The sequence below is a fragment of the Bombus fervidus genome, chromosome 8 (assembly GCF_041682495.2).
Source record: "Bombus fervidus isolate BK054 chromosome 8, iyBomFerv1, whole genome shotgun sequence".
Taxonomy (NCBI): domain Eukaryota; kingdom Metazoa; phylum Arthropoda; class Insecta; order Hymenoptera; family Apidae; genus Bombus; species Bombus fervidus.
Genome location: NC_091524.1, coordinates 10239831 through 10254847, shown reverse-complemented (window position 1 = coordinate 10254847; position 15017 = coordinate 10239831). Strand labels below are relative to the sequence as shown.

Here is a 15017-nt window from a genome sequence, read left to right as displayed (position 1 = left end):
ACTTCACCTGGACGACTTGAAGAATATTTCTACGCCATTTTTACAATATCGTCATCAAATTTCCATAGGTAATTTGGTTGATCTAACCGAAAAAATTAAAAATTAAAAAATTAAAAGTAACAAATAAAATCTCACTTACCGAGCGTGACAACTCTCGGTGCTCTTTGAATGTTCACGTAAGTCGCAGTCACGTTATTGTTGCCTTCGTTGAAACTTTTACTAACGGACGACATCAGGGTAAACTGACTGGAATTCGATCCTCTGGATACGCTTCTGCTGTATTCTCGATGATTGATCTTATTCGCCACAGAGTCGAACTGGTTTCGTCCATTGTCCTTTCGACCGTTTAATCCGATAAGTTCGGTGGTATTGGTCGTTCTCAGCTTTTGGTTGTCGTCGCTAACGGAGATCGACGGCGAATTCTGACGATCATCCGTCTGCCTGAACGTGGACCTCGCGTACCTCGAGAGGCTACTGTACGTCGGCTGTCGTGGTACTGACTTGCGGGAGGACCACTTCCGCCCGCAGTGATTCGACAGCATCGACTGAAAGTTAACTTCAGTTTGTTTAACGCACTTTGTCAGACTCCATCGCAATCTTTTAGGGAGGGAGGGTAGGGGCTCGATTTTTTCTTAATTTTCAGATTTCTTTTATAATTTTTACGTTTGTAATAGTATTTACTGTAATACTGTCATTTTCTCTTTTTTTTTCTTTTTTTATTTTTTCACTTATTATTTCCACAATTTGGGTGAAAAGTCGTTAATAGCGAGTTCCAGTTCTTTATATCTCTTCTTCTTATATTTTTCACGCTACAACGTTATTATCATTCGTTAATTACTATCTTCGTCGGTAGATTACTTGTACCGTCGATCGGTACAAGTAGCTTGTCGGAAAGAAAATTAACTTCGCACAGATTTTCTACTCGTTTGTAGTATCTTAGATTTTTCAGGATCGTTGTAAAGCTCTGTAGTTTTCTACTTTAGAGGTGCAGAAAAGAAAACATAGAGAATGCAAAGAAACACTACGGAAATATTCATTTATAAAGTTAAAATCACAGTCAAAATGTAACAATAATATACAAAGATACATTCGTTATTCGTTACTCTGGGGGATGATTGATAATTAAAACAGGATCGTTGACAGGTAGATTTCGATTCAAAATTCTCAAGTGATAACTTACCTTGAAAGCCTCCCTAAATTTGTTGGACATGATGTTGTAGAGCAATGGATTCACTGTCGTGGAAAGGTAATAAAACACCCCGGACATGTACGTGAGGATGGTGTAGACTACTACTAACGCGTCTTTCGGTTCAGTCGTATTCTTTGCGTGCACAGCCAACAGCCTTTGAGCGTGGAACGGTGCCCAACAGATGAAGAACGCCACTACTACTGCAACTGCAACGATCAAATAGTTTCTGTTCCATTTTTTCCTATAAATGCATTTATTATTGGTACTCACAGCAGATAATTCTACGTAATAATCGGACGTATTAACCTATTAACCGGATCGTCTTTAAACGAAAAATTACGACTTTAGAGATAAAAATTAATAAGGATAAATTTTATTTTCATTGATGTTAATTTTAGTTCTTGCAGATGTACATATGGCAGAGCTTATTTTTAACGAAAACGAAACCACGTGTGAAAGAATAAAGGAACATTAAAAATGAAGAAATTACAATGTCCACGAAAATTATTTCTTACGTCCAAAGAAATTATCAACGAAAATGACGAATTAACTCGTCTCGCCCGGTCAATAGGTTGAGTCTCTCGAAGTAGAAATTACAATTTACGATTTCATTGAAGTTTATATTGTCTGTATTGGGAATTTTAGATCTGCATGGATTATTATTATTTAATTATTTGAGGATGTAATAAAATTATGAAAAATTCAAAATAAACATTCAACAACGATCTATAAAATAATTATACCTTTATCCTTGAGATCTCCTACGTTGTTGGTATCGGATATAATAAGTATATATACTTTTAACGTTTTGTAAATAAATATTAGTAATTCTGTTACGTATGATAACATTTACAGTGTGAAATTTCTAATATTATGGATCTTTTTTGGAGTTAAAATCAAATATAAAAGTAGGTATTTGTATAGCATAATTGGGATCATTTATAAACTCAAGATTTTGGAAATAACTAAATTCCTATATTTGCCTATAATTTTAGACCCCTGAAAATAATTAGTATCGTGATTAGTAACTCGCCACAAGCAATTTGTGTCGGTATTAAACTTCTCTTTAATTAAAGTATCTATCCCATAAGCTTTAAGGCAGATTTGCTTCAATAAATCCTTGAATTTTCGGAACTGTAATATTTTATGCAAATTTCGGAAGAATTTGTGACAAACGATCGGATAGTGATAATAGTATACAGGGTGCCCCAGTTATTTGGGGCCAAACGTTGTTAGCACAGCCCTATAAGTCAAGATAAGGAGAAAACGTCACATAAATATATGTTATTAGAAGCATCATTAAAAGAGTTACTTCGACGAGTAATAAACGAGATCTTCAAAGAACAATAAATCCAATTTCATTGTTCGTTACCGCTAATTTTGTATATCGGAAACAACATATCTTAGATAAAACCAAATAAAGCAAAATTTTAAAAATTCTACTGGATCATCGGCCGACGTTCCAACTTAAACACGCAAAGTAAAATTACACTATACAAAGCCATATTAAAACCTGTTTGGACCTATGGAATCCAACTATGGGGAACAGCAAGTAATTCCAACATAGAAATTTTTCAACGATTCCAATCGAAAACCTTAAGATCCCTAATAGATGCACCTTGGTACGTCACCAACGAAACGATACATCATGACCTCAAGATACCCACAGTCAAAGAAGAATTATCCAAATTCAGCAATAAACATAGCACAAGAGTTAACAACCACCAAAACCCTCTAATTACTCAACTACTCGACACGTCGGAACAGATTCGCAGACTAAAAAGACATTACACCATAGATCTAAGCACTAGATTCAAGTAGAATCAAACATACTATAAACACTTATTAACCATGTCATAGTACCACGCCAGATAAATTTACTTAAAATTCTCTAACGAGATTTGATTGTAAAATAAACGCAAATAAAAAAAAAATTTTGTATATCATTCTTTCTAGTCATAATTTTAGTTAACTTCCAATGACATATAATTATTGACATGTTTTTTCTTATCTTGACAGAACGTATCAGTACAGAAGGTACTTTGGCTTGGAGCAATTGGATCATTATGTATATATATGTAAAATTAAAAATAAAATACAGAATGTAAAATTATAGTAAAAGGATAGTAATAAAGAGGCAAAACAAAGTTCGCTTTTTACCTGTTTGGTAGATAAATCGATGGGCTTATAAGGTGACGTTAATAAACAGCACGGTAGGAAAGTTCGTAAATTTTTTCAAACCGCGTCGGGGACATTTGCCTTCGTTTCCGACTTTTTAACGTTTCGATCTTCTGTATTTCTTCCAGGAGGAAACAAATTTGTATCTTCCCTGCTTATAGTCGATATATTTCTCATGGAAAAAGTAGACTCAAATAATTAATCATTAATTCTCGTGATAATAACAAAGAGAGGCGATATTAATTATCTGTGAAATCTTTTATTCAACAAATAATACGAAGGAAGTAATAAAATACTGCTAATTTAATGGCTTACTCTGTTAAAGAGTGGATTCTCCCACGACCATTTTATTTGAAAGAAAATCTACAAGTATTTTAGTTTGATTCACTTTTTTTTTATTATTTGCGCCGGTAAATCGCTAGTTCTTCGTTCACCGGAAGTTCCTTTTCAAATAAAGAGAGTTCTATGGCAAGCAGACAGAAGTAAATGTCTAAATTCCTTGAATAACTGAATATATATTAGATTCACGTCTGTGCACTTTTACCTTTTCGAAAGTGATCGATTCAGTCCGATTCAATGGACTGTTAAGCGTTCGAAGGGTCCTGTTTAATTCAAATACTTGAATACTAATGAACCATAAAGATGTTCAGAATTGTTCGTAATTAGATAAGCGTTGTACTGGATTAACGCATAATACGAAATGCCGTTTTCCTAAATTAAAACGTTAATACCATCTAACAGGTACATTAGAGAACGTAACATATTTAATCTGATATTAAGTAAATGATAAGATAAGTAATATGATTTTATAAATAAATCTAATCTAAATACATATATTTGATCGTATATTTTTCATATAATTTTACCATTGTTTCTTTAATAATAAACAACATTCATTGTTTCAGATTTCTTAGAAACAACTGTTCTAGAATGAAAAATTTATTAAAAAATATTGTTTCGATAATTTGGTTACTTCGAAAGAATTTATTTGTTCAAAAATGGTTTAGGTTTTTTAACAAGAGAATCAGAAAGGATTCAAAGAATATTTTAATAAAGATTCGGATGTTTTAATCTTCGGAATTGTGTAGTCATTTTGACACACAAAATACAGCTTGGTTGCTTCCCTAATGAAAAGTTGCCAACCTTGAATTTCATGAACCTACGCTGAATTATTCCAATATTTACATAATCGTCCCCAACTTGAGAATGTATGTATGCTTTCAACAAGTTTTACAGTAGTTTGACCAAGCTTAAACTCATATTTATAAATCACGCGAATATTCTGATTATCCATAATGGTTAATAACTAGGTTCTAACATATTTATGATGAATTTCGTTAATATAAACCGTGTATTATAGCTCGTGTCTCGTTCCTTAATACGAACGACGTTCAAATAAATCAATCGACAGCGGAATAAAATTTAGTTAATGGTATTGGCACAAATTCAAATGTCCGAATTGAAATTCACATTGAAATTCGAGAACGACATTTTTCATGCATATATGCACCAATTTAATATTTTTATAATGATAATGCACTGTATCTACATCTAAACTGCATTGTATAAGAAAACATATTCTTCCAGATAAAATCTCTTCGGATAGGAAACAGTATGCAGTTTATGATGAGCTGTTTCGAATCGGCGATCCGTGAAATAACAGATTTTGATAAAAAGGAAATCGCTTCAACGTGTAAATTATTTATGGAAGATCAGAGGTTAGATTACGATATTGCTTTTGACCAAAAAACAATACATATAACATACGGGTTGTATAATTACGAGATACACAATTCATACAATTACGACAGAGAATTTAAGTTTTTGTTTATAAATTTTGATTCTATTGTATACTCTACCAAAGTGTGAAATATTAAATAAATTCAAATATAATTTAAATTACCTCAAAATAGCTACGATTTTGGAAGAATAAACGATCCACTGTTTTGAATCAAATTGTTTAAAATCTGAACTAATATCCAGTTACTCGAGATCTTAGACGATTATACTTCTACTCTATGCGTTCTTTGACTCATTGTCGAGTTAATCGTCCATTCTTTAAAAATATTTTAAGTTTAAAGAAAACATTAATCGATCGACAAGTATTTTCTATTTCAATTTTACGTTGAAGTTCTTCTAAAAAAAAAATCATTAAAGATAGTTCTGCTTATTGAAATAACAATAGAATTTGGATATGAAATTAGGGCCATTAAATCATTTGAAAGATCAACTACGCTTCAGCAGTAGGTGAAAGTTGCCGGTTTCGAGGCAACGACCTCGCGATCAAATATTCGTATTTCATAAAAAAAATGTGGGCGCCCACATAATCGCCAGTCAACTCGTTTATCAAACAAGTAATCGGATCTCGTTCGTGAATTAAACAAAACCAGTGAACACAATGATTCAAACGTTGTTTGTTTTCGAGTATTTTCGCATCCGTTTCGATGTAATTTATATAGTACAAATAATTTTGATCTTTCGTGAAAAATAATGCTGTTGTTGACACTTCGATATTGCGTTTACAAACGACAACAATGTCTCTTTGAATATTTTATATTTTATATTGAATATTTTAGTAGTCTTCGACCATTTCTTGCGTTCGGTTCATCGCATTTCATAAAAAAAATTGGTCATGAAGAATAAAATGTACGAAATGTTCTTTTGCATTTATACTTTTGTAACGGATATTTCACTGAATTATGTGAATTTTATTCTTTATCCTTTTATAGCATTAATGCTAACATTATGAAATTATTAATAAATTTATCATTTAATCGATGTAGCTGAATTTGTGTGATCAGTGATAATTCTAAAATAAAGGAAACGTTCATCATCTTTAATTTGCTAAATAAATGTAATAATTCGGTACAATATAATAACCAACACGAATTTTGTAATTCATTTCCTAAAAGCGATCTCGAACTCCTGATTTGTCAAAAACAGACATCAACTATGAAAAATGTAAATTGTATAAGGGAGGTTTTTCAAAATTTGCGAGGAAATCTTCGTGAGTCGTCTCAACATTACAAGGTTGACTCAACACAAGATATGCCACCATTCGCGGAAGCAACACAACCTTCCACTTGCAGCGTCGCCAAACAACCGAAGATGAACCGAATGTTGTTGTAAAACTAAGCCCAGGTTGCATAAATAATAATTTTCCTCTCTGACGCAGAAACTGATGGAATTATAAATATACCTTTCTACATGATGAAAATAAAAAGATAATGTAGATCATCTATTCGATAAAAGCAAATTTGAAGTTTTTCAAGTTCCCCTACTATCAATAATCAAACCAATAATCAAAATCTCGGATCAATGTAGATTCAATAATCCATGGCACTCCACAAATTCAATAATGTATAAATCACTTCACAGAAGCCTTAAACACTCTGAACTGCATCGTCCACTTTTCGATTCACCAGACATACAGATTACATTAGCTTATTTATCCCTCGAACCCTCGAGACTCGCGTGGAAAGACATCAAAGACGTTTTACTTCTGAAATGAAATTCCGATCGATTTTATCGACCTCGAAAGCTTTCCTCGCGTTTCAGTCCATCCTTCACTATCGTCTTTTGACGTCGTGGTTTCGCCAGTCGGTCACTTTGCATAAAAAAGACCGCTTATCCATCATTCCCTGATCTTCGTGAACAGAATAAGATTGTACAGGCCATGGAAAACGCTGAGAAACAGGCGTTTCCGCAATAAATATCCAACAATCGTGTACGCACACGCATTTCCTCTGATACGTATTTATACGCAGCGCTGGTCAAGAGATTTGAATGGTTTTTTTAATTGTATTTTACTGATTTTTTTTTTTTTATCAATTTTATCGTTATCTTGGTATTGACGCAATAATCTTATTAGTAGAAAAATGTTCTTCGTATTTATTTTAATATAGGGAAGAAGAGGAACTAAGTAGGAGAAGAGGAACTTTCGTGGAAGATCCTTGTGCGAGCTATTTCTAAAAATTTATGATTCCATAGAACAACACACAGCGATTTTAATGTTTTCTAAAAATATATTAGCGCGACATTTTCTTCGTATTCTGATAGATCGTCGTCTAAAGATTTTTCTAAAACAAGAGAATTCCACGTATGCGGACTACCTTCGCTAAATTTTCGATTTTATCAAATACCTAACAACGTAAACTTCTCGCCGCTAACGTGTGCTGGTTTCTCGATACTCGATGGCATTGGAAGAATCGTAGCGAAAACTAGAAGGTTTTGTATTACATTTAAGGGTATCGGTAAAGGCGAGACTCGAATTTTACGATCGATAGTGGGATGCTCGACGAAGTTGTTGTGCAACATGGAGAAATAAATTTCAGTGGGTTATTTTGAACGTTTATTGGGCTCGTTTAAATTTTAAGAGCGTTTTCCGCTGTTCGTTTCTGCCTTCTTCTCTCCGATTTATTTTCTTTCAGTTTGGATTACCTTTTATTTCTATCACTATGAAACAAGAAACCTTCGATTTTTAATTCCGAACGTTTAAATATAGGAACAACGACAATGTAATAGAAATACAATTGAGATATCGGTGTATAAAGAATTATACGATAATGAATTATAAATTGACCAAACTAGAAATAAACGAATCAAAGACGGAAGATCGTCATCGTAGGAACATCTATCGTTTAAGTGGACGTATCATGCGATGCGATATATTACCAACTCGAACGACACATTGTTGCTCGTCCATTTTCATGAACGATTTATCGTTTTCATTTGAATTGCAGTTTCTCCTATAAATAGACAATCGAGAGAATATCCGGATTCATTCAACTTTCAAGTAATATTCCCGTAAATACTTTTTACGTAATTTCTCAGTCTCCTAATTAACGTTGGTTGTTTCGTGACAGGATGTTTAGCGCGAGTCATTTAAAAAATACACGCTAACACTTAAGGCGTTGTAAACTGCACCAACTGCAATAACGTTGTATATGAATTAAAGGAGAACGTGGAGTACGTTTGCAGTGGAGCATCAGGAGAATTTAAATGGACATAGAATTTTTATGTCTCTTAATAAAGGTACATCGTTCTACACGTTGGAGATTTTTCTTTTCCACTTGAAGTAAAGAACGTGAAAGATAAGCTGGTAAAAAAAGTATATAATCTTTGTCAACGATCCTAGTATAAGAACTGTGAGAATTCATATATCCGCAGGAAACATAATTTTTATCCATTGTCGAAGATATCTTGTTTTACGAGTTAAACATTTTGTACGTCGAATTAACGCAGAAGATAAATAACAAAAGATAAATAACCGACGTTGCAATGGAAAAGATGGAACAATGGGAATTTGATACAACAAGTTTCGTAAGTTTTTTCAAACAAAAATAGCAACTGAAGAATATTTTTCGTCGTCGATGAAGATACGTCGTTTAATATGTTAGAGATTCGATTAAACTCAAAGTGGAAGAAAACTTAGAATTATGAGAATTTAATAAAAGTTCAGTAAATTTCTTGGCAATACAAGGATGCAAGACATTTATTTCCACGAAGAATTTCTTCCTTAGAAAATTTTCTGTAACAACGTCTAGATTTTTATCATTATAAATATCCTCACGAATTCTCTAATTAAATTTCCTCAATTACAACGAACAGGAAGCCCATTGCAAAATGGTTTCGAACCAATAACTGTTCCAGAATCATAAATCTTTCACAGTCGTATAAATTTCCAAGCTTAATGCCCACTGTTCGCCTGAAAACATCTGCTCTTTGTTTAACTTGATTTTTCCACTATCAAATGAAAGGAACAACGCGCTAAAGTGACTCGATTATTTCAATCGCGAGTTTCAAACGAGCTTGTCTTTCCCCGGCCAACTTTTCGCGAACACACGCCCAACTGTGCTTGTTTGCACGGCAAATATTTGACAGAGAATGATTTATACAGTCATGGGAAATGGCGAGCAGCTGGACGTTGACCGTATTCGATTCTACGTCGTGTGAATCCAATCTACTAAATTGCAAGAATCGATATCGAGCAAATACATACGCACGAACTTTTCAATGTTAATCTTCTGGTCTCTACTGGTGTTACTTTCGCAACACCGATGACGCGCGAATTATTTCATCCTTCTGTTGACGTAAAAAGTAGAGAGTAACGATAAATGGACATTCGATTTTTGAAAGAATAATTTAGTGGCAAGCATCCAAGCTTCGATGAAAAATATTCTTTCTAAGAACGAGTTGAAGTTGAGCAAAGTAAAAATAAAAATAAAATCATTGCATACTTAAATTGTCATTCGACAGTAATTTTCAAAAATTAGAATCACGTGACAATTTGTAAAAATGGGAATTGCACTTAAGTCTATTTTTGTAAGGCATCGAAAAACTTTTATCCTGGACATATCAAACAATCCTTGCATCAGGAATTTCAATTGAAATAGAAATTAATCGGACGCCAATCGATTTGAAAAAAAAAAAAAAAAAAGAAAGAAAAAGAGAAAGAAATTACGACAAGAGACGAAATTTAAATTGCCTTGTTGCCTTCCATATTGGATAGTTATTAAATGGAAAAATGTTCGATATTCGATAGATGATGCTACCGCGCCAAGGGACCTTTATTTCGTGACAATATTTCACCTTTTCATCCGCGTGACACGTGAAAATCTATCGTACGGTCTGGTTTCACATTTGATGGTCGGAATTTTTGTCGTGGTTATCTCTTCACTGGCGAATACATAGTGGATGAAGATAAGTAGTCCCCTAGAGCACTCGTAAATTTGGAAAGCCGACTTATCTGAGATCTCTCTGCCTTTTCGCTCATTTTTCATGAACTTTGTATCACGCCAGCCATTTTGCAGCAACGACAAAATTTGATAAATGTTAAACGCCACCAATGATGTATAAATAAATTTATTATGTGTAAATGAACAGATAATAAATGAATTTATCTTGTCTTTTATTCTTCGTTAAGAACTAATGTAGTTACGTTGAGACAAAGGTGTATTTATAGAATAGCTAGAACAGATTTATAGTCGAATGAATTATTCGTAATAAGTTCATCGTGAATCTTCTCACACGAATCACTGCAATTTATTATACACCAGGTTAAGACTCGTCTCGTTCATCACGTGCGAGTTCGATTATTTTTCTATCGCCTATTCCAGAAAACGAAACGAACCATGGTCCTTGCAAATTCACGTGTTTACAATAATCAAACTTTCGGCGACTTATTACATATGTTGAAGTGGTCACCGCTTCTAAGAAAATTCTACATCTGGTCTTTTAGTTTTCTCAAGCACCGAAGCCATCGACAGCGTATAGACAAAAGATCGAGTCGAAGGCAAACCATAAACGGTAGATAGGCGACGTTGGCTTCAGGGTTTCCGGTCATAGGGTAACACTGCCAGCGTGCGGATCTGGATCAGCTCATATTATATTCCGACTTGTATTTACACTTCAGTATTTAAAAAATATATTTTCTACTTTACAATTTATCCACGCGTTCCTTTGTATTCGCATACATCTAATAAGCTCAACAATATAGACTCATAATTTTTGTATCTCGGACCATTTAGATATCGCACGTGTATTTCGAAAGTGACACAGCTCTAGCAAGCTTCGTAGGATAAGCTGAAGAACCGTTTAGAAGATTCCAAAACTTATTCGCTAGACGTATAATATCGGCAAAAGAATAATTTTTAAGAGACAACGGTCGAATATTATTTTTATCATTTTTCGTTCTTAGCTTCTTCTTCCGACACACAATCGTTTTCATCGAATTATTTTACATCGCGACACTATCAAAGTACATGCGCAATATGTCGAATACACGTTTCAAAAACTTTTTAAAATCATTTAGAAAAATTGTTAGTCCTGCAAAGTATCTCTTATGGTTACACTTTATTAAATTCTCTATAAGTATGAGATTATCATTAGACTCTGATGAAGACTAGCTGCAACGCTAGCGAAATAATGGACCTTCCAAAAAGGGACACGGCTTAGATTGCCCCACACGCTATTAGATTTTTACCACGTTCGTAGAAAGAACTAGTTCTTGTCTGGTCAGCAAATTCCTGCAACCTCAGGCATTTTGCTGTTGTGTTAGTTTTCACGTGGATAAAGAAAGTTACAGTGACGTGGAAAAGTATTTGATTCGATAGATTTTTCTATCGAGAAACCTGCTAACTGTGTAACGAATTAGTTTACGGGTTTGATGCCATTGGAAAAATAGCTTTGTCAAATGTGTTCACGTTGGATGTTCGTTCTTAAATTGTATTGAAGCAATCTCGTGAATTTTAGCTTTTTACATTACTAAGTCATCGTTGATGTAACAATACTATTTTTCTCTCGAACTCACGGCATCTCATGGTATCATCGACGTGACGCAGAGCGCAACATTTGGACGAGGATTCGGAGCAAAGATAAAAAATGCATGTAATATGCGGTTTTCCCGAAACTAGGTACGAGAGGATCTGAGACGAGTAGAAGTCTGTTTAACGAACTTTTGTTAGTATTTTCCCTACTCTCTGATTCGGTTGAAATATCTTGAATATTTATTTTTTTTGTCTGACCACACACAGGGACGTTCGAATAAGCATTTTATAAAACAAACATTTTATGAAACAGATATTTAAATTTAAACACTACCAATGCCAAAAACAATCTTCCCATTTTTTGGCAAACGCCAATCCTATTTCACTAAATTTCGCTAAAACGATTAAAAACATCCATTATAGCAGTTCGCAGGAAGAAAGAATTATATAGCAATCTAATAAAATGTCTTCTTGATACAGAACAATCAAAATTACGGGATGGATTGAACCAATGTTTTCAAATTGCCCTTTAAAGAAAGAAAGATATTTTTTAATTGGAAATTAAAGTTACACGTATCTCTGCTCAAATTCTCCATGTTGAAGATGTAGCAAATAGAGAAATGTATTAGGTTGTCTGAAAAGTGTCTTTCTTTTACAGACACGTCTTTTGGAACGACGCATCTTTATACAAACATGAAACCTAATCTGTCGAACGTTGTGATCTTTAGTTTGATGGAACAAAATGGATCATACGTAATTCGATAAAATAATATAAAACGGAAGATGTTGTTCATCCATTATTTCCTTATAGAACGAAAGAAACTTTTCGGACGACCTAATATAACGAACGACATTTGATTAGATTTTGATGTACAAACGATTTTGATTAATCATCTATCGATTTTTGAGAGAACAAGGAGAATAATAAGATTAATAAGAGTCTAACAAAGAAGAGACCTGTCCATTGTACGTTGCAGTGTACGACGCTTCATTTAGTTGATAAAATAAATCAGTGAAAAACAATCTTATATATTCGAAACTTACACTGAAAGGATATATGTACATGTACATTGTATATACAGAGATCTCGTGTTCGCATTTCTCAATATAAAGCGCACAGTATCTCTCTCATAAACCTCTCTCCAACATCAGTGTGTATCTATTCTAAGTATAATGTGCAGCTCTACCATCAGCAACGATCAAAACCCACCAAAAACTGGTGAATTCCTGTTGACCAAGTTACACAAACAGAAACGAAAAAGAAAAAGAGAGAGGAAAACCTTGGACGAAGCTAGTTTCTCCATGTGAAGAGCAAATCTGTTCTTAGTGGGAAAGAAAAGTCACCCTCCTAAGTAACAGTGAGATAAAACAAGCATTCGCAACTTCTGATATATCCTTTAAATTTGCTATTTTACAATTATTGCAAATCTATGTTAAAGACAGAGCTATTTATTTATAAGATTAGGTGCAGAATAATAAAGAAGAGATTGCAAAATGGCTAGAGAGAATAATAAATATTGTGCAGCTTGCAACGTTTCAACGAAACATTTCTTTTTGCTCAACCGTGAAAAGAATTGTTCCAATATCTAAAAACTCATCTCAATACTAAAAATTATTTTAATAATGGTAAACATTTAATTATGGATAATAGAAACACATCTTTTGGTCTTGTTTAATAAAGAAGACATAATGCACTAAAGTTGGAAGTTTGCTTTATCAAAAACAGATATATTTGTCGTTTGGTTAATTTAGCTAGTTTATTAAAATACAAGGTAGCAATAATGCTAAACATTTAATTATGGATAATAGAAACACATCTTTTGGTCTGGTTTAATAAAGAAGACATAATGCACTAAAGTTGGAAGTTTGCTTTATCAAAAACAGATGTACTTGTCGTTTGGTTAATTTAGTTAGTTTATTAAAATACAAGATAGCAATAATGCTAAACATTTAATTATGGATAATAGAAACACATCTTTTGGTCTGGTTTAATAAAGAAGACATAATGCACTAAAGTTGGAAGTTTGCCTTATCGAAAACAGATGTACTTGTCGTTTGGTTAATTTAGTTAGTTTATTAAAATACAAGGCAGCGTATACATCGAGCGTGAAAGGATAAAGTCTGGCGAAGCAAAGAAGCATCGCCATCGTTATGTCAACGGACAATTTCTCGAACGCGTTCCGTAACAAGCAGCAACATACCATCTCGAGGCATCTATTTACAGCTGTATTTTGGCAGAGCCGGTTTGTATAAGATTCCACGAGGCCATGCTAGAATACGATCTATTTCCTGATCGATCTGCTTACACTAACCGTGTGCGAACTCTCTGTGTTTCGCGAACTCATATTCCTGTTTCTTAATTCCGTTCTCACCGTTGTAAATCGAATAAACCGAATGGAATTCCTAGCTCCGAAGATACGATCGGAGGTAGAAATAAATTTTCCGACAATAAAATTAAACGATCTTAGCGTGACATATCATTCCAGCAGGGTATGAATTCTTTTCGACGATATTTCGAAAATTTCAAGGCCCCGTCTTTCTAAATGAGACGCAAAGAATACTTTTTTTTTTAGACACGCTTTTTGGCAGGCGTTCATAATAAATGATTCCCACTTCCTGTTTTAATCAAATACATCGTGGCAACCTTTCCACGAATTTACTACGAGGAAACAGATGATAATTATTTTTTAGCTGTACTGTTTAAAAAGTACATATACCGATAAACAATGTTCGTCGCATCGAATTTAAATCGAACGTAGGAGGGAGGGGAAATTATGGATACTTCGTCAATCGCCATAAAAGGAAACATTCCGGGATATTTATTGACACGTGGAATTGCGAATGAGATATTTCATTAATGCGAGATTAAACAGATAAATTTGGGAATATCTGGGTGAAATAAAAAATATTACAAATCTGACATAGTTAAGAATCCTCAAATATCTATGTTATCTAAGAAAACAAAAAAAATATTGCAAATTAGATATTGCATCAATGATTCAGGAATATCTGAATATACATGAGAAATTCTAAATTAAGAAATTCTAAACTGCATTATAAATTCCAAAGTAAATGCTGTGTTAATACGAAATTAAATAAAAGGAATTCCCTAATGTCTCTACATTGACCAAAGAAAAAAAGCCCAATAAAATATCGAATTGATGCAAAATTGTTCATCGGTGGGTTAATTATAAATCACTTAGTATCGCAAATTAAATGCAATCTATTCGTGGTGTATCGACGATAAGTGGTCGTTTATCGATTGCACGCGCCACACCTCGTAAATCCACGGACGAGTATAAAAGCATAGACAAGGCGATTTTCACTTAACACGAGTATAAAAAGGCAGCGGGTTGCGACTGAAATCTTCAGAAAAGAACGAG

At 33.6% G+C, this 15017-nt stretch overlaps 1 protein-coding gene across 9 annotated transcripts in view; it reads right to left on the bottom strand.

Moving 5' to 3' along the window:
* Positions 1-15017, bottom strand: part of LOC139989852 (pyrokinin-1 receptor) — a 205840-nt gene that overhangs the window by 176717 nt on the left and 14106 nt on the right. For 8 of the 9 annotated variants that reach the window (XM_072008509.1, XM_072008510.1, XM_072008512.1 and 5 more), the window contains 2 exons: positions 1181-1395; positions 140-545 (listed from right to left, as the gene is read on the bottom strand). In XM_072008509.1, coding sequence (XP_071864610.1) covers positions 140-545; positions 1181-1395 — 621 coding nt within the window. Of the gene's footprint in view, positions 1-121; positions 546-1180; positions 1396-15017 lie in introns of all 9 variants that reach the window. The other variant, XM_072008517.1, reaches the window with a different exon arrangement.